At 38.1% G+C, this 22,762-nt stretch overlaps 2 protein-coding genes across 2 annotated transcripts in view; one reads left to right on the top strand and one right to left on the bottom strand.

Annotated features, from left to right (window-relative positions):
• uxs1 (UDP-glucuronate decarboxylase 1) overlaps window positions 1–10,714 on the top strand; it is a 35,813-nt gene extending 25,099 nt beyond the window's left edge. The window contains exons 10-15 of the mRNA XM_081602929.1: window positions 3,180–3,336; window positions 3,550–3,570; window positions 7,962–8,045; window positions 8,163–8,220; window positions 8,666–8,769; window positions 9,699–10,714. Of these exons, the coding sequence (XP_081459055.1) occupies window positions 3,180–3,336; window positions 3,550–3,570; window positions 7,962–8,045; window positions 8,163–8,220; window positions 8,666–8,769; window positions 9,699–9,830 (556 nt within the window). The 3' untranslated portion in view covers window positions 9,831–10,714. The remainder of the gene's footprint in view (window positions 1–3,179; window positions 3,337–3,549; window positions 3,571–7,961; window positions 8,046–8,162; window positions 8,221–8,665; window positions 8,770–9,698) is intronic.
• A 915-nt stretch (window positions 10,715–11,629) lies between these two features.
• ecrg4a (ECRG4 augurin precursor a) lies at window positions 11,630–17,705 on the bottom strand. Its single transcript, XM_008434758.3, has 4 exons — window positions 17,546–17,705; window positions 13,239–13,286; window positions 12,934–13,103; window positions 11,630–12,001 (listed from the first exon to the last, which is right to left on the bottom strand). Exons 1-4 carry the CDS (start codon window positions 17,664–17,666, stop codon window positions 11,858–11,860), a joined length of 483 nt encoding a protein of 160 aa, XP_008432980.2. The 5' UTR covers window positions 17,667–17,705; the 3' UTR covers window positions 11,630–11,857.
• Window positions 17,706–22,762: the final 5,057 nt, after the last annotated feature.

Below are 22,762 nucleotides of genomic sequence, written 5' to 3'. Positions count from 1 at the left end.
CCTGCTCTTCCTCAGCTGCTCATTATTTTTTTTCACACCTGCTAGAAATATTCTCGGAAACAGCTGCCCTAAAAAAAAAAAAAAAAAAAAAAAAAACCCAGCTGACAGTCGGGCTGTGAGGATGGACAAGAATATCGCACATCACATCTACCGCCTAGTCATATAATCAAAAGTCGTTAACATTTAAAACAGGAAGATGGAGCGGAGGCTGAAAAGGCACGACTTACACGGCTGATTTAATTGTATTATTATTAGAATGATAATACATATTCATTTTTTAATGATTGCAATTTATTTTCCCCCCGTTATAAATTGTGACTATTGATGGTTTTGCTGAAAGGTACTGACACTATTATTTCGTTGTGCATTTTGTGAATATTCTTCCATCACAAAGATATGAATAAATTTGATATTTTCACATGACGGCAGGTGAGGCATCGCCTAAAGCTGCCTGACTGAATGTCGCTGGGTCAGAAATCTCCAATGTGCGACAGTAGAGTTACATGTGGCTCTTTAGACCCTCTATTTAGGCTCTCATTAACTTTGGAAAAAAATACCACCAAAAAATTAGCAAAATTTTAACATATAAAGGTAATTTCACAAATTTGCTTCCTGGACGAAGAAGATTGTTTTTTTGTTTGTTTGATTTTTTGCATTATTTTTTTATATATAAAAATTGAATGTCTCAATGGAAACATGTATTGACCCTAAAATGAGAGAAAGAGTTCTTAAGTTTGATTTCTTAAAAAAAAAAAAAAAAAGGGTTCCTGTAATAGTTTTTTTTTTTTTTTTAATAAACATAACATGTTACTTTTGTGGCTCAAAACAAATGTTTAGTTTAACTGCAGTAAAAAATTGCCCTAAGGTTTAAACAGGTTTCTTAGATACTGTTGTTTTATTATATTGTGCAGTTTGAAAAAAATGTTGCTTCTCTATTATAAATGTCATTTTTTTCCCCCCTAAACATTTTGCTGGTGCATAAAACTGCGGTAGTTTTAAGGTTAGAATATCTTAACTCCTTAAAATTATTTGATTGAGCAAGCTATTTTTTTTTTACATTAAATATAAAGAAGAGGTGGACACGACCATAATTGTCATGTTTTTTTTTTTTTTATGGACTTTGAACATTTTCTTCTTGAGCATTTTCTCTATTAGAGAAACTGCAGCTGCTTGTTGCTGGAGCCACGCCTGGGCTGAAGTTGGCTTTAATGACAAAGATCATCATTTACACTCAACATGTCTACAAAACCACTTGTCAGTGCTTCCTCAGCGTATTCTATTTACCGTGTCCTTGATCTTCAACGTATTGAATTTCTTTGCAAGTCAGGTCTTATGAATTTCATGATCTACATTTTCAAGAGAACGATCTGCATAATTTTCATGTTTTTATTCATGCATTATTCCCAAATAGGTCTCCACTTAGCATTCAAAGTGTTTTTCTTGATGCGTGAGGCTGACTTTAAGAAGGCCAACAGATTATAAAAGCAGAGGTTTTATAATCGTTATCCATCACGAAGGGGCTCGCGTTCATTTACTGTCTGTAGTAGGTGAGGTTTTAGATGTTCACCAAGACATAAATTGGGAAATTAGATTTATCCTACATGTCCAATGCGTTCAATTTATGTGATATGCATAATGTGCTGTTCTTTTTATGAATGGGATTGTTCTCATAATGGCGTCTTTAATGAAAGGCAGCTATTTGTAGCTTGTGGGCATAAAACTGGGGGAAAAGCAAATTCTGGTTCATAGCTTTATCTTTTTGTTTTACATCAGGCCAGCATGTAAACATGATTTCTCATCTTCTCTTTCAGATGAAATATTTAGGTTATTCTGTTTTGTTTTAAAGTAATTTGTTAAATGGCTAAGCAAACATAATTGGTGTGCAAAGTTTTGTTCTCGTCGACTTTTCCTTGAACTCAATCATAAAAGACGTTCTAACCTTAAGATGATATTACCATGCTATAGTGGAAAGGTTAAATGCGACCAGGTGTTCCCCCAATCTGCTGACAGGATTTGGCAGGGTCTGTTGTGTTTCTGCAAAACAAATAAGCATTATATACAACTTTGCTTGTTTTAGTTTTTTTTATTATTTGTATAGAAATAGTTTGTTATGCTAATGTAGTTTATATAATTGCTCAACTTTTACCTTGTGCTGACTCTTTCTTTTACATTATTCCTGGAAATTCTTCCCTCAATTTTACAAAAAGATACTAAAAGATTGTATACTAGAATATTATAAACTATTCTTGCTTTGTTTGTGTAACGTTGGGTAGAGGTGTTATTTAAGTTTGGGTGACGGTGAGGTGATTTTAATTAAAGCAACCTGAATTTGTTAAAATATTCCATAAACCCATTCCAAAAACATTGACAAAGAAGAACATTGACACTAAAATATAAAAGTCATTCTGAACGTGTCAGATGGAACAATTTATTATGTCCTCTAAACCGATTAACCTTTACGGTACGTGCCTAACGTTTAACATTTACTATGAATAGAAAGTTATACAGCCGTAGGAGACAGATGTAGGCGGACATCGCGGTTTGTGTGTAGGACATGAAGCACTCAAAGCAATCGAACGAATACCTAGTGTAGTTCTTAGACTGGATTGGTTCTCACATAAAGTGAGAATCTCTCACTGTATGTCCATCTGGAAGCTGGAGGACAATATACCTCTCAAGGATGGAGTTCAAGGCCTCTGGCTTAAATTCATGCAGTTGAACGCCCAAGAGGCATTGAAAAGTAGCTTGGACATAAATAATGTAGTGCTAGTTTTGATATTGAGCATTCATTCCTGCAAAGATATACTAATGAATGAAAACGATTGGAAATCCCAGAAGTTGTCCCTTGCATCTTGGATCATCGTCAAACCCAGCTTTGTCAGATTAAAGTCAGTAACACTGTTTTTGACCTTTTTTGTACTTTCCAACACTGATGAACCATTTGGTGAATCAGGTCAATCTATGTGAAGATTTTATGAGATACAAGTTATCAAAGATGTAGAATAAACTACATCAACAACCAGCATTTTCAAAGCACTTTAAATATGATCACAAGACATATTCCTAGGGGCTGAAAGAATAAAGTTAACCATACTTTAGTCAGTTCTTGTTGATGCAATACAACATTTGCTCTAAGCCTCTTGCAGATTAGGTGAATAAGGCTGAGGGAAATGTAAAAGCTTGTGCACCATAACTCCCCTTCCTCTGTACTTGCAGGAAGGTGTGGAGGTGAGAGTGGCAAGAATCTTCAACACGTTTGGTTCCCGGATGCACATGAATGACGGACGGGTCGTCAGTAATTTCATCCTTCAGGCGCTACAAGGAGAACCTCTCACTGTATGCATTTTTGAGTTTTTTACATCATCGCCTTTCAATTCTTTCCTGTGATAAATGGATTCCTCTCAGACAGGATTTTTGTTTTCTCACTTGGTGATTGCTATGGATTGTTGCGCTTGCGCTCCTACATACTTCTTACTTAGCATGCGATAGGTTATTTTATGAGGGATGTATTTTTTTTTTCGCAATGTTTTGCTACTTATGTTCTTTTAGGTGTACGGTACTGGATCCCAATAGAGCTTCCATATGTAGGTAGGAATTAGCTTTTTTTTGCTTTTATCCAATATTGAGTTTAGTTGTGTGTAAGTTTTTACTCCTTGTTGTGTTTTTTTACTTGTGTTTGGTGATTTTGTTCCCTAAAGATTCACTGGTGTAAAACAGTTTTTGTTTTCCCCCTTTTTGATGTATAGATTTAATGGGACATACCGTTCAGTATGTTGTTCAGTGAATTCCTTGAAGGAATTTATAATCGGCGTTGAGTCAGACTGAAACAGCTTCAGGTCTGAGTCAGAAAATATCAATATTTTCCAGGTTCAAACAGTAGTTATCGGTTTGCTTGTGGAGGACGAGGAGATTAATTTCAACGATTTGACAGAGGGAGATCAGAGACACAGAGCATTTGAAGTCTTCCTATCTCTCATCACACCATGTACCTGCTGCCCTGTGTGACGTTTGTGTCAACAGTGTTTGGTGAACTTTTATATTAATGCATTTTATAAAAAAAGAAAAAAAAACGCTTGAAGCCTTTTGGTAAACCAACATTATGTTCCCCTGACCTCAGATAAAAAAAATAGATTAACGTCCAGTTAGACTTGTCAAGAGTGACATGGTGAAATTTCTGGAGTTTTGTTTTATTTGTTCAATATGAAAAGATTTCTACACAGTAAGACTGCGATTATACTGTGGACATCTAAATCAGAATGGCTTAGAAAATGCCTTCATGTGATAAGTTTGATACATAGAGCAAAAAGATCATCTGCTCTCAGTTGTTGTGTGTTGTTAGCTGTGTTTGTATTATATATTTTCATGTTTATTTTGCTCTGTTGGCTCAGAAAAACTGTTGATGTTTCCTTTGTACCTCAAGGGAAAGAGTCCTGCTTATGAAAAAAGTCATTTTGAAAGGCCCAATTTCTTTGTGTGTGTTTTTGTTTGGATTCCAGCCTTTAGTTTTCCAGTTCTCATGGCATTTCCAAAACAGATCTTGAGTGTGTGAATTGGTCTCCAACTAAAGCTGTAAAAACAAATACCTAAGACTTAGACGAGTGCTCTAAAAACCTGAGACTTGACTATGACCTGAGGTTTTCAACAAGATAAGAGTAGCTCAACCAATCAACCTTTTACCGTCAGTAAGCCGACAGAAATGTTCAAGGTTTTGTGTTCATGGGTGCGTTTGACTTAACAACAGGTCTTACTCATAAATCATTGATAAAAAAAAAAGTTCATGCTTGGCTGTAGTTTTATGATAAGAACCACACACGACTCACTACCAGAATCTACTTCCTGACTCATGGACTGGCCTTATTGTTACAAAGTTTTCAGTTCTTCAAAATAAAAGCATTGTTGGTTCAGAAAATTTATGACTTGTTTCAAGTTTTACAAGTTTTATCTCAATGTGAGTGCACTCGTACATCTTAATGGGATAAATATTGTATCTTATCTGATTTCCAAAACCAGTTCAAATGTTCTGTAGGGCTGCATTCTGGACCAAATATCAATGTGTCCAAGATTATAATAATACGACTGCTTCAACACGATACTTGGTAGGTTATTATCTTTTATATACCATACATGCACACTCTGTACGTTGCATAATTGGGCTGTTTGAATGGACACAAGCTGAAGCTCCGATGTCAAACAAAAGATCACAACATGTTTAATCAATAAGTCCCAGCTAATGATTTTTGGCCCAGTAATCATGTTCTATCAAGGACAAACATGTCTTTTTAATAAAGTAATGGCTGAAGCACCTTAAAAGCTAATTGGGGTCATATTATTGTAAATTACAGCTTTTCTTTGGACAACAAACAATTATGCTGAGAAATACCACAAACTAACTTTAGCCGCTTTTTGATGGAGGGGAATTCTGCGTTCTAAGTTCCTAAAATTGTTTTGATTTACAAAGTCGGCCGCAACCGTCTTATTGGATTAGGGAACAAAGCAGTTTTCCTGGAACAGTACGAAATAAAATGGCCACAATCGATTCAGTCTGTTAATAACCAGGAGCCTCTAAATCACTGCAGGCGCAATGTGTTTCTTGTTGCGCCACATCCATCTATGCATTTATTTCAGATATAATTACCAAGAACGACAGCATAGCATTCGGTAACCTAATATTCAGCGTCAGTTCAGTGACAAAGAGCTCCTAAAGGTTTTGGTGCCGAGCGTGTTGCATAAGGCCATTTGCTCAGAGCCTGAGCATCATCTCAGATTTCGTCCATTAAATTAAATGTGTAGCTTGGCAGTCAATACGGCGACGTTATCTTCCTCTGGTATTCCAAGTGAACTTTCATAAACAGAGACTCTGTTCTTTCACTCAACCATCCCATCTGTGTCAATTAACCACTCTGCTCCGTTTTAAGCCTTTTCAGATGCAGTTTAAAGCAAAAATATGTTCTATTTTTAAAGCAGTAAAACAACAAATACCAGTGAATAGAATTTCAAAAGCCTTAGAGAGATCTGTTTGCATACGTGGCTCAGAGATCAAAACGTTTCGACATTTTAGGTGCTAAATGACATCAGATCTCAGTAGGAAAAATTGATGAAATGTTGCACCAGAATAAGATTGTGCAACAGGCACTAAGTGGTGCTAAGTTCAGTTTTTATGATAATTATAGTTTCATTTGTTGACACCGGCTACTTTTAGTACTTTTCTTTTGTTCTCCATTTTTTTAGGAGATGCTTCACTGCCCCCTCTAGAAACTTAGAGTATTATGGAAGTGTAACTTTTCAAGTTATCTCTTATTTTGCTTAAATAAGAGATCATTTGAGAATTTTCCCAAATAGCTATTATTCCCATTAGTAGCTTTTGCGTTGATTTTTATTCAGCTAATCTTCATCTTTGCCAAATCACATCAGATTTTTTTATACCTATTTAAATAATCATTTTGACTTTTATGTTGCTGACAGAAGAATTCGCGCACTGATTCTTTTCAACTCTTTAGATTCCTTTACTGCTGGGTTTTTAGGTTCTTGAACTGGGTTTAACTAAGATTAGAAATAAAAACACAAGGCACTGACATTCCTACTTTTTGGTATTTTGTGAAATTAGGGTAGAGTAGTTCGTAAAACTGATGTTTCTCCAGATGCTTCCGATTTTAACTGATCCAATTTTGTCAGGATGTCAGAAAAACAGTGGAAATATCCCTTTTGCGTCAAAGACACTTTCATTGTTGCCATCAATTCTAGAGGAAAAACATCTAATAGTTCATGATCTCTACTACTACATGTCTGTGGTTCTGCTACTCAGGTTTGTTGTTTATGAAATCTGATAATGATTGTTTATGATTTAGTTTCTTTGAGTCAGTTTTCCCGTCATTTGTGAAAGTAGTCTTCAGAAATCAATTATCAGTGAAAAAAACCCCCAAAAACTCAGTTCATATCTTTAAGAGCTGCAATTATTTTGTTTATTGTTGGTAGAATTGTACAATTTGCACTTAACCTTTAGTCATCGAAATGTATTGATGTAAATTTATTGAGGTTTCAAACTCAAAGATCTACAGAGGAAAGTCAGAATAATAATCCCTTTGCCGACAAAAGAGCCTCAATTTTCAGCCACAAACAATATTGTAAAAAATTTCGGTAGCCTTTCAACATTTGCAGTGTCACAACAATCAGTTACTGAAGCTTTAAATGTCTCTCTCCTACTGTCTATCCACAATTTTTTTTCCCATCTAATCTTTAGAGTATAAATTGGAAAAAGATTACAAATCAGCTTTTAAATCAGATGGTTAGATCTGCAATCTGGTAACCATGCAACACTGAAGTTGCATGGTAACATTCACAGTACTTCCTTATTGAAGTGGAATGATTTCCTCGGATTATAATTTGTGCACGACAAGTCTCTGAGCTTTGGACCTGAGCCTAAAAAAAGTCTGGTAGATAGCAATACCGTAATAATGTCTAGAAAAAAAATATTTAAAAAAAATAAATGCTGCAGCAACAACCTGGTGGACGTGTTCACACCTAGTGGTTTTCTTGAAGCACCTTTTGATTCAACTCCAGATTTCAGGAGTCAGATAATATCTTGCATTTAAAATTGACAATAGTTTTTTCTGTTTTGCAAAAGTTTTTCCAAACCGGTCAGGCTTCGAGGAAATCTCTCTGGTTCAAACCCCCCCCACCAAAAAAAACCCCAAACGTATTCTAAGGAAATGTATGTCAATTTATTCTGACATTTATAAGGATGAAAATATCGTAATCCCCATCTATCCAAAAGTATTAGTCTGATTTACTGTCAGAGTGAGGGAAAATTGTTTTGTCTCTTTTTATACAATGAAGGTAAGCATTTGGATTATACTGTGAGTTTTGGAAGCACATTCAAAATGGTTTTACTGATTAAATAATCAATAGCATTTTTATCACATATATATTAAACTTTGTAATGTTGATGTTGGCGAAACTGTCTTATTTCTGCCTTGTTTTTTTGCAGCGACCTGGTTAACGGCCTCGTGTTGCTGATGAACAGCAACATCAGCAGCCCAGTCAACTTGGTGAGCAACGTTCTTAAAATCTGATGTACAAAGTTTATTCTTCATAGGAATGGAAGCGTTTCTTATGCATCTTCATGTGTATGAAGGTTTTAATGAACATAAATGTTGTCATTTCAGGGAAACCCAGAAGAACACACCATATTGGAGTTCGCCCAACTCATCAAGAGTCTTGTTGGTAAGACGGTAATCCCTCTCGCTGTCAGTGTGTAGGCTTCTGACCCCTGTAATCCCTCGCTCACGCTTATCTCTTGTACAATTTTCAGACCAACACAGAATAAATTATGTAGAAAATATGCATTCATATCGCGTTGAGTGTGTCACTGTATGTGGCACATAGATACGTTCATCTGAAGGGAACGGAAGACAGGGAAAAGGTTTTACTAGGTAATAATGTAAAAACCTGACATCAGTTTGTTCTCTGCTATTTTATTTCATCAATTAATATTTATTTTTCTAAAACTGCGGTTAAAAAAAAAGGGGAAAAAACATCCACACTCTTTGAAATCTGGAACCTCATAAAAGTTTAATGTTATTACTGGGTTTTTTTCCCCCTGTGAACATGTTATTCTCTGTCCCTAAACACATTCGTATGAATCCAAACGCTTATCGCGGACGCGCAGTGAGCCGAAGTCAGATCCAGTTTCTGTCGGAGGCCCAGGACGATCCCCAGAGGAGGCGACCCGACATCCGAAAAGCCAAGATGATGCTCGGCTGGGAACCCGTGGTATATGTGCTGCACGACATGAGCTGTTCCTGTCCACACATGCAGCCTTTGGTTGTTGACATAAAAGTTGCTTTAAAGCTCAAATGCTAAATCCTTGGAGGCTTTAAGCCGTGAAACTGAAACGGACACGAAACATGATTGTAGAGGAGAAACCTTAGGGATTTCTTTCATGCTGAAATAAAAAGATCTATATGTAGTGTTTGAAAGTTTAAAAACTTTCATATATCTTGTTGAAAAGTTCGCACACAATAGTAATAAGTTAGCGAAGCTATATAGGAGACAATAGGGTGCATTCACACCAGCCCTGTTTAGTCCACTTTAACTGAACTCTGGTTTGCTTACCTAGAAAGTCTGGCTCATTAAGACCAAAACCTAAAAACCTAGGTCTTGGTTCTGTTGAAGTGAACTCTGATGTGGTTTATATGTGAATGCCAAGCAGACCAGAGACCGCTACAAAAGCAGGAAGTGGACTATAGTGCAGAGTATTTTGGGTCAGTGCAATCAAAACAAACGTCTAGTTTAGTGCTAGAGGCAGAAAGGGTTTGTCGTTTTTAGCTAACCATCAATGAGGACTGGTTAAGTTTAAAATCCTCTAACTTCAGTCTTAAGTTTATCTGTACATCTCCATTTATAACATTCAAAGACAAATGTGAAGGCGTACTACTCTGCCATGATGTATTAATGTACCAAGAAAGCACAATGACTTTTTTAAGATTGTAGTTTTAAGGTAGCAGAAAGTTTTTTTCTGTTGGTCATACACTCACTAGCAATTAGCTTAAAAGCTAATCTCTCTTTCATCAAAAAAGGAAGTTGTTCATTTGCTCAAAGCCCCACTTCAAAGAACCACAACTATCTGTGTAGCTGAACCTGTCTGTAGCACATGTCAGTTATTTATACTAAGTGGAGTAACGATGTTTTGTTGTGAACAGGTGCCGCTGGAGGAAGGTCTGAATAAAACTATTCAGTATTTCAGCAGAGAACTGGAACACCAGGCCAACAACCAGTACATCCCCAAACCTAAAGCAGCCCGCATGAAGAAAGGAAGGCCCAGACACAACTGAGCAGCAGCGGTCTGCTCTGCCAAACACTCCTCCACCGTCAGACAGGAGCTTCTCTCTGATGTACCCTGCTGAGTAGAGCACTTTTTGGGAACAGTGTCCCGTTGTTGGGTCACGGACGTGGCTTTTCTCTCTGAGCTCTCTTTAAAAGCGGATGATGCCTTGTGGTCAGAGCGGCAGCTGTGATTTGGAGAGGTTTCCCTCCCCGAAGTTTTCAAAACTGATGGACCAGCCTGAATCAAAGAGGCTACCTGCTGGAGCGGAAGATTGGAAATCCAGCCCATGTTTTGGGAGTGTTTTTTTTCGTGGACTTCTTGCTGTTCTTGCTATATTTAATACACTGCCGTGAGAATCCTGGTGAGCAGCTCCGACTTCGCGGAAACGAACGGCGTTCGTCAATTTCGTGGTTTTTCTTGTCTGGAGAGCAGCCGTCCGAGTTCGTTTCCCCACTGGACGTCTTGTTGCGTCAGTCTGCCAGACCTGCACCGCACGGCGGGTTGTGGACAAAATCCTCCAGAGCAACGGTTTACGGCGCCATAATTGTTTTTAAAGATATTGTGTTTGTGAAATTTTCATGTCACGGGTGTGCAGTATCATATCGATGTGAAGATGCTATTTTAATAAAATATTTCCAGTGATTTGCATGTGATGTTGCCACTTTAGTTCAGAAACTTCTGCTCAAAGCTTCAAAACTGATTTTTTAATTAAGATCAAAAGAACAGAATGTGTAGTGGTAAGAAAACCTGACGGTCAAAAGAAATGTTTTGTTGTCTGCAGTTGTTTGGGATCCAAAGCTGTTGTATATTTTCACACTGAGTGAACGAGCACTAAGAAATTTAAACTCAATCAACTTATTTATCTCGATAAATAAAGTGCCTTTGTTTGTATACGAGAATGAACTGCAGTAATTAAACTGAATTTGAAGTGCAGCAAAACCTTTAAGCACCAAAACAACTGAAGTAAAAGAAGAAAAAAAACCCAGAAGGGCTAGAAAAATTAAGGTTGGGAGTGTGAAACTGTCGTCCTTTGATGAGCTGCTACACTTATGATTTTTGCTTTAATTTCTTTTTATTCTTTAGAAACTGCTGTTTTTTAAAAATGAAAAATGAAACCTAGAATTATCTAATTGTGTAAAGACAAAAGAAATGTATCAATATTAAAAACTCTATTGATCTGCTAATATGTTTAATATGAAGGTAGAAAAGCCAGAACATGAAACTTTTATTTTTACTGAATTAAAGCCTTGATCTAGTTTGTTTTATTTAGAAAAATAAACAATGAAAGAATAATTATTATTTATTTAATACAAAAGCATCATGGCTGGCTTTAGATCATAAGATCTACCAGTCATGGAAGAGATTGCTCTCTTCACAGTGACCGAATACACTAAAGAAGTTGGCTTTTAGGGGAAGTACTATGAAAAAGTTGAGCGGAAGAAAAAAATCCACTTCTGAATTAGAGAAGAGAAGGATTTTTTTAAGGAAGAAAAAGTCACTTAATCAGCACAGCTGGAGGTCCAGCATGAAGTTAGAACAGCTGGTGGTGATTAGAAAAGTCATGGCTGCATTTGGCCACATCCAAAATCAGACGAGCCACTTTAGAGCATTTCACTTTTTACTCTTAATCTCTATGGAGGTTCCAGCAGGACTTGAAACCTTCTCACTCTGACAAAAGTACCAATGTCCACTTTATTAATCATATCATCTCTCCCTCCCTTTTAAATTTGATTACAATGAATTAACTTCTTGATGAGCTTCAAATGAAGATGACTTCGAGTTAAACAATAAAATCAGGAGACAAAAGACAGTACAAACCTCGTCTTTATTTCCATTTAAATCCTGCTCTCCAAGCTTGAGGCTAAACAGTTTCATTTATTGTAGGAATACAGAAACACTTGCAGGGTTTTACTGACGGATGCAATCAAAATAAGTTGGCAGGACTCCTGTGAAAATGTTGGCAGGCATGAAAGCCATCATTTTGCTTTAGCTTCTAACACAGCTGGGAACATTTGTGTGTGTGTGTGGGCGGTGTTAATAGTAGTCGTAGTTGACGTTTGCCCCGTGCCTGTAAGAGGACCTTGGCCCGATGGGGGCGTTTTCGTCGTAGTGATGCTGTCGACCCTGGTCATGGGAGCGGGCGTGGTCCATCCAGTACTGCAGGTCGGCCTCCAGCCTCTGGCGAGAGAAAGACGCCGCAGACGCATCAGGTTCAGTGAACTCAACAACAGACAAGACCAGCAACTGATAAAACGTCCACTGAGACTGACGGGAGGCAAAAAAAACCTTAGAAAAGACAAACTTTGAAAAGGCCAATCGTTTGACAGCTTTGGCCTTTTAAGGAAACAACAACCGATGGCATATGCACGAGGTGTAATGTTCAGTGCGTGTTGGTGAAAAGCTGCTCTGGCTGCCTGTAACTTGCTGTCGGCCGTTGGAAACAGCCGCAGCAGCAGGGGGTTTATTTTGAGCGGTCCGCCTCCCTCCCTGCTCTTATCTCTGCTCTCTGTTCCTCGCCGTCTCCGGTGAAATCATGGTGGTCAGTGACCTGAAAGAGAGCTGAGTCTGGATCAGTGAGTAGCTTTAAACTTCTGTGTGAGAAACGGCATTCATGTTTTCCTACAGTCAGCTTTTCATCTGTATTTATTATTTATTCCAGGGTTTGTGTAGGTAGAGGTGTTTTCTCTACCTTAGATGAGGCTGGTGTTTACTCTACATTTTATTTACTATGTGCTTTAAGTTTCAGTTTCTCTAATTCTAGCTTTTTTTAATGTCTTAAATGTTGCGTTATCTTAAAGTAAAAAAAAAAACAGTTTCAAAGAAAAACAATGTCTCACTTGAAGCCTTTTTAAAGTCAGGAAGTGGATGCTATTAGATAAACCTCAAGTCAAATTGGTAAAAGCTAAATCGACCGTGATTTCATCCAAAAGGACTGAATCTTCTTGACCTTGCCGTGAACTCTTGACTCTCCGGTCAGTCTGGCAGTCGTATCAAATCTAAACCTTAGAGATGAGAACAACTTTCCATCTCTGCTCATGTCTGGTAGCTACGCCAAGAACCCGTCGGTTTTTCAACAACAACAACAAGAACGTAATTAATAGAAATTATACCTGTTCATCAAATCCCATTTGCATGAACTGCATAATCCACTGCTGGACGTCTGGCCTGCTGCGATCCCAGACGTTCCTCTTTGTTCTGCTCAGCTTGGCCAGGAATTCTTGGGCCTTAGACGAAGGGATGGCAACCGAAGACTTGGATGGAGCGTGTTCAGCTTCTGCCACTACATAAATTTGTGAAAGAGGGAGAAAAATAAAAGGATGGGTTTTTTTTGTTTTGTTTTTTTCTTTCTGATGTGGATCATCAGAAATAATTAATTTTTATTTTATTTTTTTAAATGGTGGCGTTTGAGTGTTACCATTTCTTTTCACTAAGATCTTCTGCAGGCGGCTTTCGCTGGACACGTCTGCAAAGGAGAGCCAATAGAAACGTAAGAGGTTTGAGTCATTCTGATGTGAAGTCAAGTCAACCTTCACATCCAGGAAAGTGCTTTGCTCAAGTGTTCAGAAACCTTGAACCTTTCTACTCGACCCATTCTTCGCCTGTCATGTCTCCACAATGCATCTCTCTGAACAACACAATACGTTAAAAAAAGAGGGGAGGAACCTGCAGAAGCACTTACAGTATTTTCAGAAAGTGATTTATTTTTTAAACTTTGACACGTTTGTCTCACCGCGGAAACAGTTTCAGAACATAATTTCTGTTTCATATAAACAGGTGAGCAGGCTTTCGTTTTTGATGCATTAATAATCGGGAACATTATTATTCATTATGTTAAATCACAGCGACAGTGTGAGATTTTGGTTATGTGTTGTTTGGAGTATGTAATATTTAAAAGTATCCCGTTATACCAGGGATGTCAAACTCGTTTTCATTTTAGGCCACATCAACATTACGAATGTCCTCAAAAGGCCTGTTGCGACAGAACACGAGGATGATTGGCAGCACCAAGTGTGTGCTGATCTGATTGGTTGTTTCTGACAGAGTTGTCCATTTCTACACATTGCAGTAGGAGCACAGAAAGGAGGCAGAAGAACTTGATTTTTTTTCACAGATTATTTGTCTCATACTCTCAGGACATAGGGGCAGTTTTAACAAGTATGCATATAAACAATATATTTTATAAAATTACAGCTTTAATTCACTGTTAATAAGCTCACTCCAAATTCAATGAGAACTTAAAATTCGATAATATTGAACATCTTTTCACATTGGTGAAATTTGCCAGTATACAGTCATGAAAACTGTTTTGATTTGATCAATAAAATAATAATTAATCACAAAACTCTTATCTTGAAGATCCTATCTGTGTGACCTTTGAAAAAAGCTTTGGTGGGCCTCGAGTTTGACATGTGCACTATACCGACGTTTTTCATATCTTCACAGTTTATCACTATTGAATGATGATTTTTGATATTTCTGTTTCTGCTAGTTTTTTTTTTTGTTTCGTCAATTCAAGGGGAACTGATTATTCTTGCTTCTGTAATTAAATTTAAATAGATTCAAAATCGATGGGTTAAATATTAAATGGCATATGTTGCATTTTGGACTCATGTAATATATGTGAGGTTATGTAGGCGATATGAGGATAAATGGATAAGGAGTGGAAATATAAAAGGCTTACACTTCCACCCACTTTCTTGAATATGTAAAACACGACCTGACATTATGCTTTGAAGCTGTTGGTGCTCAGAAAGAGAAAAAGAAAGGAACAATAGATATAGGTTGCAATAAAGTGAAGCCCATCTTAAAGTATTTTTAAAGTGATCTAACCATTTTCCTTCATTTGCAGAGTGGATTAAGCCTCATTTAACAGCCATTTAAGGTGGAAGGGGGTAGAAATCACACCCTCGGATGAGCATAGCGAAGACAAATTAGACTTTGGACGGATGAACGTGACGCGCTCCAAAAATACCTGCTGCTGCTGCTGCTGCTAGAAAGTGACACTGATGAAGATTAGAGCACAAATTTGCATGAGGATGAGGGCAGGGAGGGTGAAGGCAGAGAGACCGGTACCTCTGGTGCAACGTGAGATAGCTGTGAGATTTCACCAGTCGGCTGCCTGCAGAAGGTAACGTTTAACATCTTTAACATTTCTCCAACATCAAGTTTATCTTTATAAAACTAAGGATAAATATGATCATGATGAGTGACTCTTTGAGACATCCACTGGACTGGGTTGTCCCACGGTGACACTCTGTAGCATTTAGACTCCATTTAAAAGAGGTAGCTTTAAAACGTGTGTTGTAAGCTGTTCTTGCTATTGAATATTTCACATGAAACAAAATATGTTCAAAATAAAAATACATTATTTTACTCACAACAAAAAAATCTCTGTTTAGTCTATAAAAGCATAAAGGAAGTAGCTGGCATCATATTTTTATATTTTGTGCTTTGAAAGAGGCTAAAACAAAAGAAAGCCCAGGAAATAATTTGCTACGTCCAGGGGAACAAGTTTTCAGCTTGTTTGCTTACAAATATTATTGATGCATCTGTTTCCTGCGGCTATTTCAGAGCCCATGAGGAGTTACTCCGCTTTGTGTTCAAAATACTCTTGGACCAAAGTCAACCAACAACAAATCTCCCACTTCAACCAACTTGGATGATCTTCTTTTGTGTGTTCATCTTCACTTGCAAATGGCTCAGCTGCGCTTCTGTGAGAGTTTATACATGGATTTTATCTTCTGGGTTTTAAAACTCGAGGCAGACTGAAGGAAATCTATCGCAGAGTAAACTTAGACATCAGCTCTAAATCTCAGTCCGTCTGCCAGCGAGCAGAACATGTTCACCATGTGGTCGGGGTTACAGATGGAGGAGATTAATTATAACCAGGTTTCTGTGCAGATGAATTAAACGATAAAGGAACAGCTTATTTCGTCAAAAGTCACTCATACAAAGGCAATTAGCTTAAAAAAAAAAAAAGGTGTGAATAAATTTATCCCCAGCTGTCAAAAAGGGAATTAATACCGGCGGGTTTTCTTAAAATAATCAGTGGAAATTATATTTTAAAGACATATTAAAGCCAGAATTTTTGTTTTTTGAAAAAGAAGAAGAGCTGTGTTAAGCTGAAGAGAGATTTTTTTTAAAACCCAGCTTTTGGAGCAGCATTTCTCTTTGAAAAGCAAAAACTATTTTTGGCTCAAACTGAGATTCTGCAATAACAGATGGATTTATTGAGGTGGCATTTCGCTTTCAAAAATTTATTGATTGACTTTAAGAAGTGGAGTAGCACAGAAAAGTGTTGCAAAAGTAAGAACAGAATCAGCTTTATTGGCCAAGGTTGTGTGCAGAAATAACTAATTTGATTTAGGTCTCACACACTCAAAGTGTACACAAACATTCAGCTTTAATTTTATTTTTCATTTGATAAATCCTGTTTGAATAAGATTTACTGTGTTATTCATACATGTTTTAGAAACTTACAGTAGTAATTTAGTGTGTGTTATAATTAAAGCTGTAGACGTCTCTATACATGTCTAGGAATCTCAAGGAATCCAGAGAATCTCTTAATCGGGATTCTGGCATTGTCTTGACCACAGTCTAAATTGTACATACTGCTGTACAATGATACACTTTGAATATTTTACAACTATATTTTGGTGCTTCTATTATTGTACAAATTTATTCGCCCAGCATAAGTAAGTTTTCTGTTCCAAGAATGTAGCTTTTAAAACCATAAATCACAAAAATGCTGAAAATGTTATGCCGCTGATTTAATGTAAGTTTTTCCATACTTTTAACCACTCTGGGTGTAATATTTTTAAATTTAACACTGAATGGAGTTTTTCTCAGTGTTGCGCTTTATTAACTCCAAGGACTCCAAAACTGTTCACAGTGTGACAACTTGGTTACCAATGAGTTATTTCTTTTTTTAATGTATATGTTTAGCATTTCAACACGTCTTTTTTTTGTTTCACTTTCAATGCAACATTTTTTTAGTACATTCATTTCAGAGTCACTGTTAATATTCTTAACTACAATTATGTTTTTCGATGCGAAATTTCCCTTGAGAAACATTGCAGAAAGAAACTTCAGAAATCCAAACCATGACATTAAAATTTAGTAATCAAAAGAAAAAAAAAAAATGAAGGTATTCGGAAAGGACATGTTTGATTTCTGAACTGGACTGACTGTGACGCCGCCCGGGCCCAGATGGTCTCGGTTACGTGTGAAGTATTCCAATGCTCACCTCCGTCTTCTTTTTCATCTTTTCTAGGAATTCCCTTCAGACTTTGACTTGTTTGAACACAATGCATGAGTTCCTGGAAATGCAGCTCAGGCTTATAATTAAAGGTAAACCGTGACATGACTCTGGCAATAGCACAATATTGACTGGGATGGATTTTTTCTCTTGCCAAATATCAAAGCGTCTGGGTTTTAAATGTTCCTCTGCTTCAAACTGCATTGATAAAATGCACAATGTGAGGCAGATGCATGAATTAAGACTCACTCTATATAAAATAAAATTGTTGCACTATTAGAAATTAATCCATTTTCTTCTCCAGTTATGCTTTCCAAGTGCAAACGTGTCCAACCACACAATGAAGAAAAGGAAAAAGGAAAAAAAAAAAGAGAGAGTGGGCTAATGTGCAGAATAGACACGAAACAAGTGAAACCTCACTGAAGCAGAAGAAAAGCCAAAGAAATATTGCAGAATATGCTTACCTCCAAGAGTTGTGAGTGTCAGCAATGCAGTCAACCCAATAACCCTCAAACAGAGCTGCTGGGAAGCCATCTTGTACCCTCTGAGTCTTTCTAGGACTCCTTGAAGGCAACAACTGTTCATAAACTGCTAGACGACCAGAGGGAGGGAGGGAAGGAGGCTGCACAGACTTTCCAAGTGGAAACTGGCCTGTGGCAGTGGAATGTCTTTTACCTCCCTGCCTACGCAAATAACACTACATATGAGCTTCTTTTTTTTTTTTTTACTTCTTAAAGGAATTTTGCATCCAAAGTACTTTTCAATGAATACACATGCAACAAAAGGAGAAGGAAATGAAGGAGAAAGTGGGATAAATGCATTTTAAAATGCTGTGATCTGCGAGTTCTTAAACGTGCGGTGCTATTTTTTCTTTTCTTTTCCCCAACAGGAAACTGTTTACATCTTTTGAAGGAGTCTCCTGATTGTGTGAGGACATGTAAGGGAAAAGTACCTTGAGAAAATATAGACTACTCTTTTCAGGAAATGAAAAGGAGATGCGGAAAACGCCCACCAGGATCCACTTCAGTTTACCGGATGACTTCAGTGAGACTTTGGTAAATGCACAAGAATGGTGTTCTTTACAAATCTAACCAACCGTTATGCCGTCTGCTCAGAAAGATCTTAGAGCTTCGAAGAAGATGGATGGGGTCAGCAGTATCTGAATCTTCCAGGGATTCAGATGCCTGGCCGTGTGCATCCAATCCTGCAGTCCTGGGGGAGAATTCAGAAGGTTTCCCAGGTAATCTGTTTGACTTGTACGCTGTGACAGTGCCTTTATGGCAAGAATATATTGATGAGCGTGATGATGAATGGCCACATCCAGACTGGGCCAGCCTGCAGGAGCAGGTTGAGTGCAGGGCGAAGCAGGACAACTCTGCAGCGTTTGCAGGTGACGGTCCGTCAAAGACTGCTGCATCACACAATCAGGAAGTAAGTTAATAAGTGAGGTAAACGGGGATGTTTCTTCCTATTAACGAGGGTTATGGCAATCAGACTGGAGCATATGTTTAGATCATTTTATAGCATCTTGTAAAACTCTGAAGCAAAATGTTATAAATGCTTAATGGCCAATTTTGGTCTAAATACCAATGGAAAATTTACCAACAGAGGCTTAAAAACACACACACACACGCATATTGTTCACCAGTAGCATTCAGTGCCAGGCCTCAAGGGCTGAAGCTCAGCTTTAACATCCCTTAATTAGATGATTGTTTCATTACCAGGCCTCTGCAGATGCTGAGGAAGTAATTCAGTGATTTAAAACAGCCATGTTGGAGCAGGGACTTTGACTAGCATTTTCATACCTGTAGTTTTAAAGAACTGCCTAAATGTGATTCTTTTTCAAACCATTCACTGTGTCAACCGCTCTATAAATTGTTTTATTTCACTTTTGCAACAAAAGCGATTCAGACCAGGTGTGTTTTCACACCCGATGGTCCGGTAGTCACGATTCGGTTGGGGGTCAAAATTGCAATGTCTGTTACATTTTCACCTGCTGCGGTTTGCTTTCACACTACATTATTACTTTAATTGTTACTGCTGCTGGTTTTACCTCAAACAGTCACCACAACATCATAATGTGGGCTTTTTCACAGCCACTTCTCTCCTACATCCAGCTGGATTGGGACGTGGTGCTTTGGACAAACAGAACCCAAGCTGTTAATGACCCGTCCTGTTATTCAATAGATGAACACTGGCAGGAAGAAGGAAGTGGTGTGGTTGTTCATTCAGTGGATTTTGTCCTGGTCAGCTCCTCAGGCCAGCCGAGGCAAAATATGTGTTATTGAAGTTTATTCCTGTATATGCTGAAAATTAAGAGAAAATCCTGCTTTGATTGACAAACGAAACACAGTTGTTCAGGAGCTCGATAGTCTGCTGTGATTGGGCTCAGTGTTATTCTCTAACTCACAAATCATGAGATTATTATTTTTGAAAAGGAATTTATCATTCTTTACCAAGCTTAATAACAAATTTTCTCTCTGGTCGATATTTGAGTCTGTGAGTTAAAGATATCATCATCCACTGCTTCTGACTTTCTGTTAAAATAAATCGGTGGCTAATGAGAGAGTAAATGACATCTCTTCATTCAAAGGACAAATGGGAAGATTCAAGATTATAAATAAATCACTCGCTGGTTATGAGAGTCGGATTTATTAAAGGAGGGGAAAATATGACTTTTTTTGTGTTTAACATCTTATTATTAAACATACTTGGAGTGTTGCTTTGACTCTTTCATGCATGTTTGACAATTCTTTGAATCTCCCATGGCAACCATTCAGGGTGCCTAAATGCTGGCTCATACAAAGCGCTGCTGATTTACTCAAAGAGAAAGAGTTTCCAAGACTAGTGACAACAGCAATTAGCCAATCAGCAATCACCTGGCGGAACTGCTTGTCTGCTGAGCTCATCGTACGGACTACAACGCTCTGCAAACCGCATCATGGAGAAGCATTGTTGGAATGAAGTGCTGAAGGCAGAATGTCGAAAAGTGCAGGAGGTTCTTGGAGAGAATTTCAAGACATCACATGTGGCTATGATGTGAAATAAAAAATTTTTTTAGTCTTATTTGATATATGCAGCATTTTCGCAACAACTGAAAGTAGCATTGTTACTTGATTGCGCCATGAAATGAGGCTTTATGGCTGGAAAATACATAATTTCTTCCCACTTTGATGGCGTGACATGGGGCTCAGTCATTAGATTTCTACTATCCAGAGACTTACTTTTGGACATCAAGCTAGACATGTATGGTTGCAACCTTCTGCAGAACGTGTGCAACTGTGAAAGCTTGCTGAATTCACAAACTTGAACTTCTGTCATATCTTCTAAATGAAATTAAATAGCAAATGATCCATTTTTTTGTAATTCAGTAACGAGGTCATTCTAATTTATGGAAATCCCCCCTGCTATTAGTTCTACACACAGTGATGAAGGGAGATTTGGTCTTTTTCCCTAAGAACCTTTACTTTAATGAACTTTCTCTGCACACTGAACTTCAGACATCAACACTGTGCTTTTGAAACCAATTTTGAACTTTTTCCTTTATTGAGACCCTTAATCCGACACCATTTCATCACAGAAACCCCCCGAGAAATTCAACTACTCTTTCCTGCTATTTCCAATTAAGAAAACAGTGTTTAGAAACAGCAATATATTGTATCTCCTACATGAAACTTTCTTTTGTATTTAAAAAGTCATGCACATTACCCCATAGAGACTGCTGATAGTGTGTTTGTTGATTGGGCGAAACAGTATATACATATGACAGTTAAACCTATTTAGAAATGTTTTGTTTCACTTGTGATATAGAGAACGTGTCTGTCAGACAGCAGAGATGTTTGGTTTGGAACTACAAACAGAGCCTGTGTGTCTCGGGGGTCGAGCTGGAATGCAGGAAACCAGCAGCTGGCAGACGGTTCTGCTGCTTTCAGGGAGCACCGCTGAAATGAATAGCAGATGGAGAGAGCAAGTGAACGAAATAATTAAAAACGAAGAAAAGGCTTACATGAATATGCAAAGAAAAGTCTCTTCATTCAGTGTTGCTGTAGGTGGATGTGACCTTGTTGTCTTTATTTAAAAAATAAATAAAAAAGTGATTTCGAAGCTTTTGCTCTTTCGCACGGCGCTCATCTCTGAGCAAACGGATGATTAAAGAAGTGGACTGAACTGATCTGCTTTCACACCGGGCGCTCGGTGAAAGCAGCCAGGCTCGTCTGTCGGTCAGTCGATGTCGTTCCTCATAGTTTTAGAAGGCCCACTTCTAATTACTTTCTTTTGAGAAATTCATTGTTCTTGGATTCATGTTTCTAATGACAGGGATCAAAGAAAAAACACAAACGCAGACCAGATGCCTGAATTCCTGAAACCCACCTACTGAGTGAGAAGGCGCTTTAACAACATTTTACTCGAAGCGTAAAACCGCATTGTGGATTCAGGCGCGGTAATCACTCCTGTTCCACTCAGTTACCACTTGCAATTCTCTGACAGGAAACAGACTGGAGCGGGAAATGGGACCGACAGAGGGATGACAAATCGTGAAGGCCAGAGAGAGAAGTCGGTCCTGGTGGGGTGAATGTTTTCAAAGCCAGCTCCTACACCTTCATCTGATGATTGTTTTGAACCTACCCGTCTACATGTAGCTCAGCGTAGGCTGAAAAATCTTTTGGATGTATGTGTGTGTGAGCAAACGCTCTGAAGTGTGGAGGTCTTTCAGAATTTGCCCACCAACCCATCAAATGAGCATTTCTGTGAGAGCGGATTCCCGAATAAAGAGAAAGCGGAAATGTAACCCTTCACATGTACATGCGGATTTGTTTCCTCGGAAATCAGGAATCCGAACATGAAAGGATCAGATAAAAACACTTTGCACTTTGGCCCCTAAATGCAATTTCCTTCTGTTGCTCCTTCGCTCTCTTTGTCCTTGTTTGTGCGCCCGTCGTCCCTCCACCTCCTGTCACACCTGATTTGACTGGGTTGTGTGTTGTGACCCGAGGCAGCCTCCTCAGGACTGAGACATACCAGGAGCCTCTCGGACCTCCATCGCAGGATGAATGCAAAAGTACAAAATGCAGTACAATAAGGACACATTTTCCTAAAAGATGGGGAGGTTTTAATTGAACTTTAGGTCTTCCAGTTCACTTCAAAGGTTCCCCAGAGGTTCAGAAGTCATCAGTCATCTGAATGAACACATCTCGTAAGGGAAGGTAGAATTATAACAATGTAGCAGAAAAATGTAGAGGAAAAAATAAGTAAAATCCCAGAAGTGACAACTTCTGACATTGTTTTGTTTGAGTGCTTTATTCTTGTCTATCAGCAGACATTGTAATAAAAGCTTTACAGACACTGAGTGGCCATTAGATTGACAGACGGTACAAAAAAAGTGTTTCCTGTTTCTACTTATTTTGTAGGTCTCCACAACTTTATCTGAGTCAATTCACCACTGGATATAGAAACGTGACACTGAGTATATGCACAGAACCGCCTCCTTCCTGTGGTGGAAGGCGTTTGTACGCCTGACATCCCGGGTGCTACGTTCAGCGTATTTTTCTTTCTAGGTAGGGTCTCCTGAACTGTCCTCAGTGAATAAGTTAGACTACTAAGAATCTCAAAGAACGACAGACTACAACCAAAAACAAATGCCTTGCCCACAGTGCTTGGTGAGGTCTGCACTGGTTTTGTCT

Source organism: Poecilia reticulata, chromosome 2, assembly GCF_904066995.2.
Source record: "Poecilia reticulata chromosome 2, P_reticulata-male-v2, whole genome shotgun sequence".
NCBI classification, from domain to species: Eukaryota; Metazoa; Chordata; class Actinopteri; order Cyprinodontiformes; family Poeciliidae; genus Poecilia; species Poecilia reticulata.
This window is presented reverse-complemented; position numbering and strand designations above follow the sequence as displayed.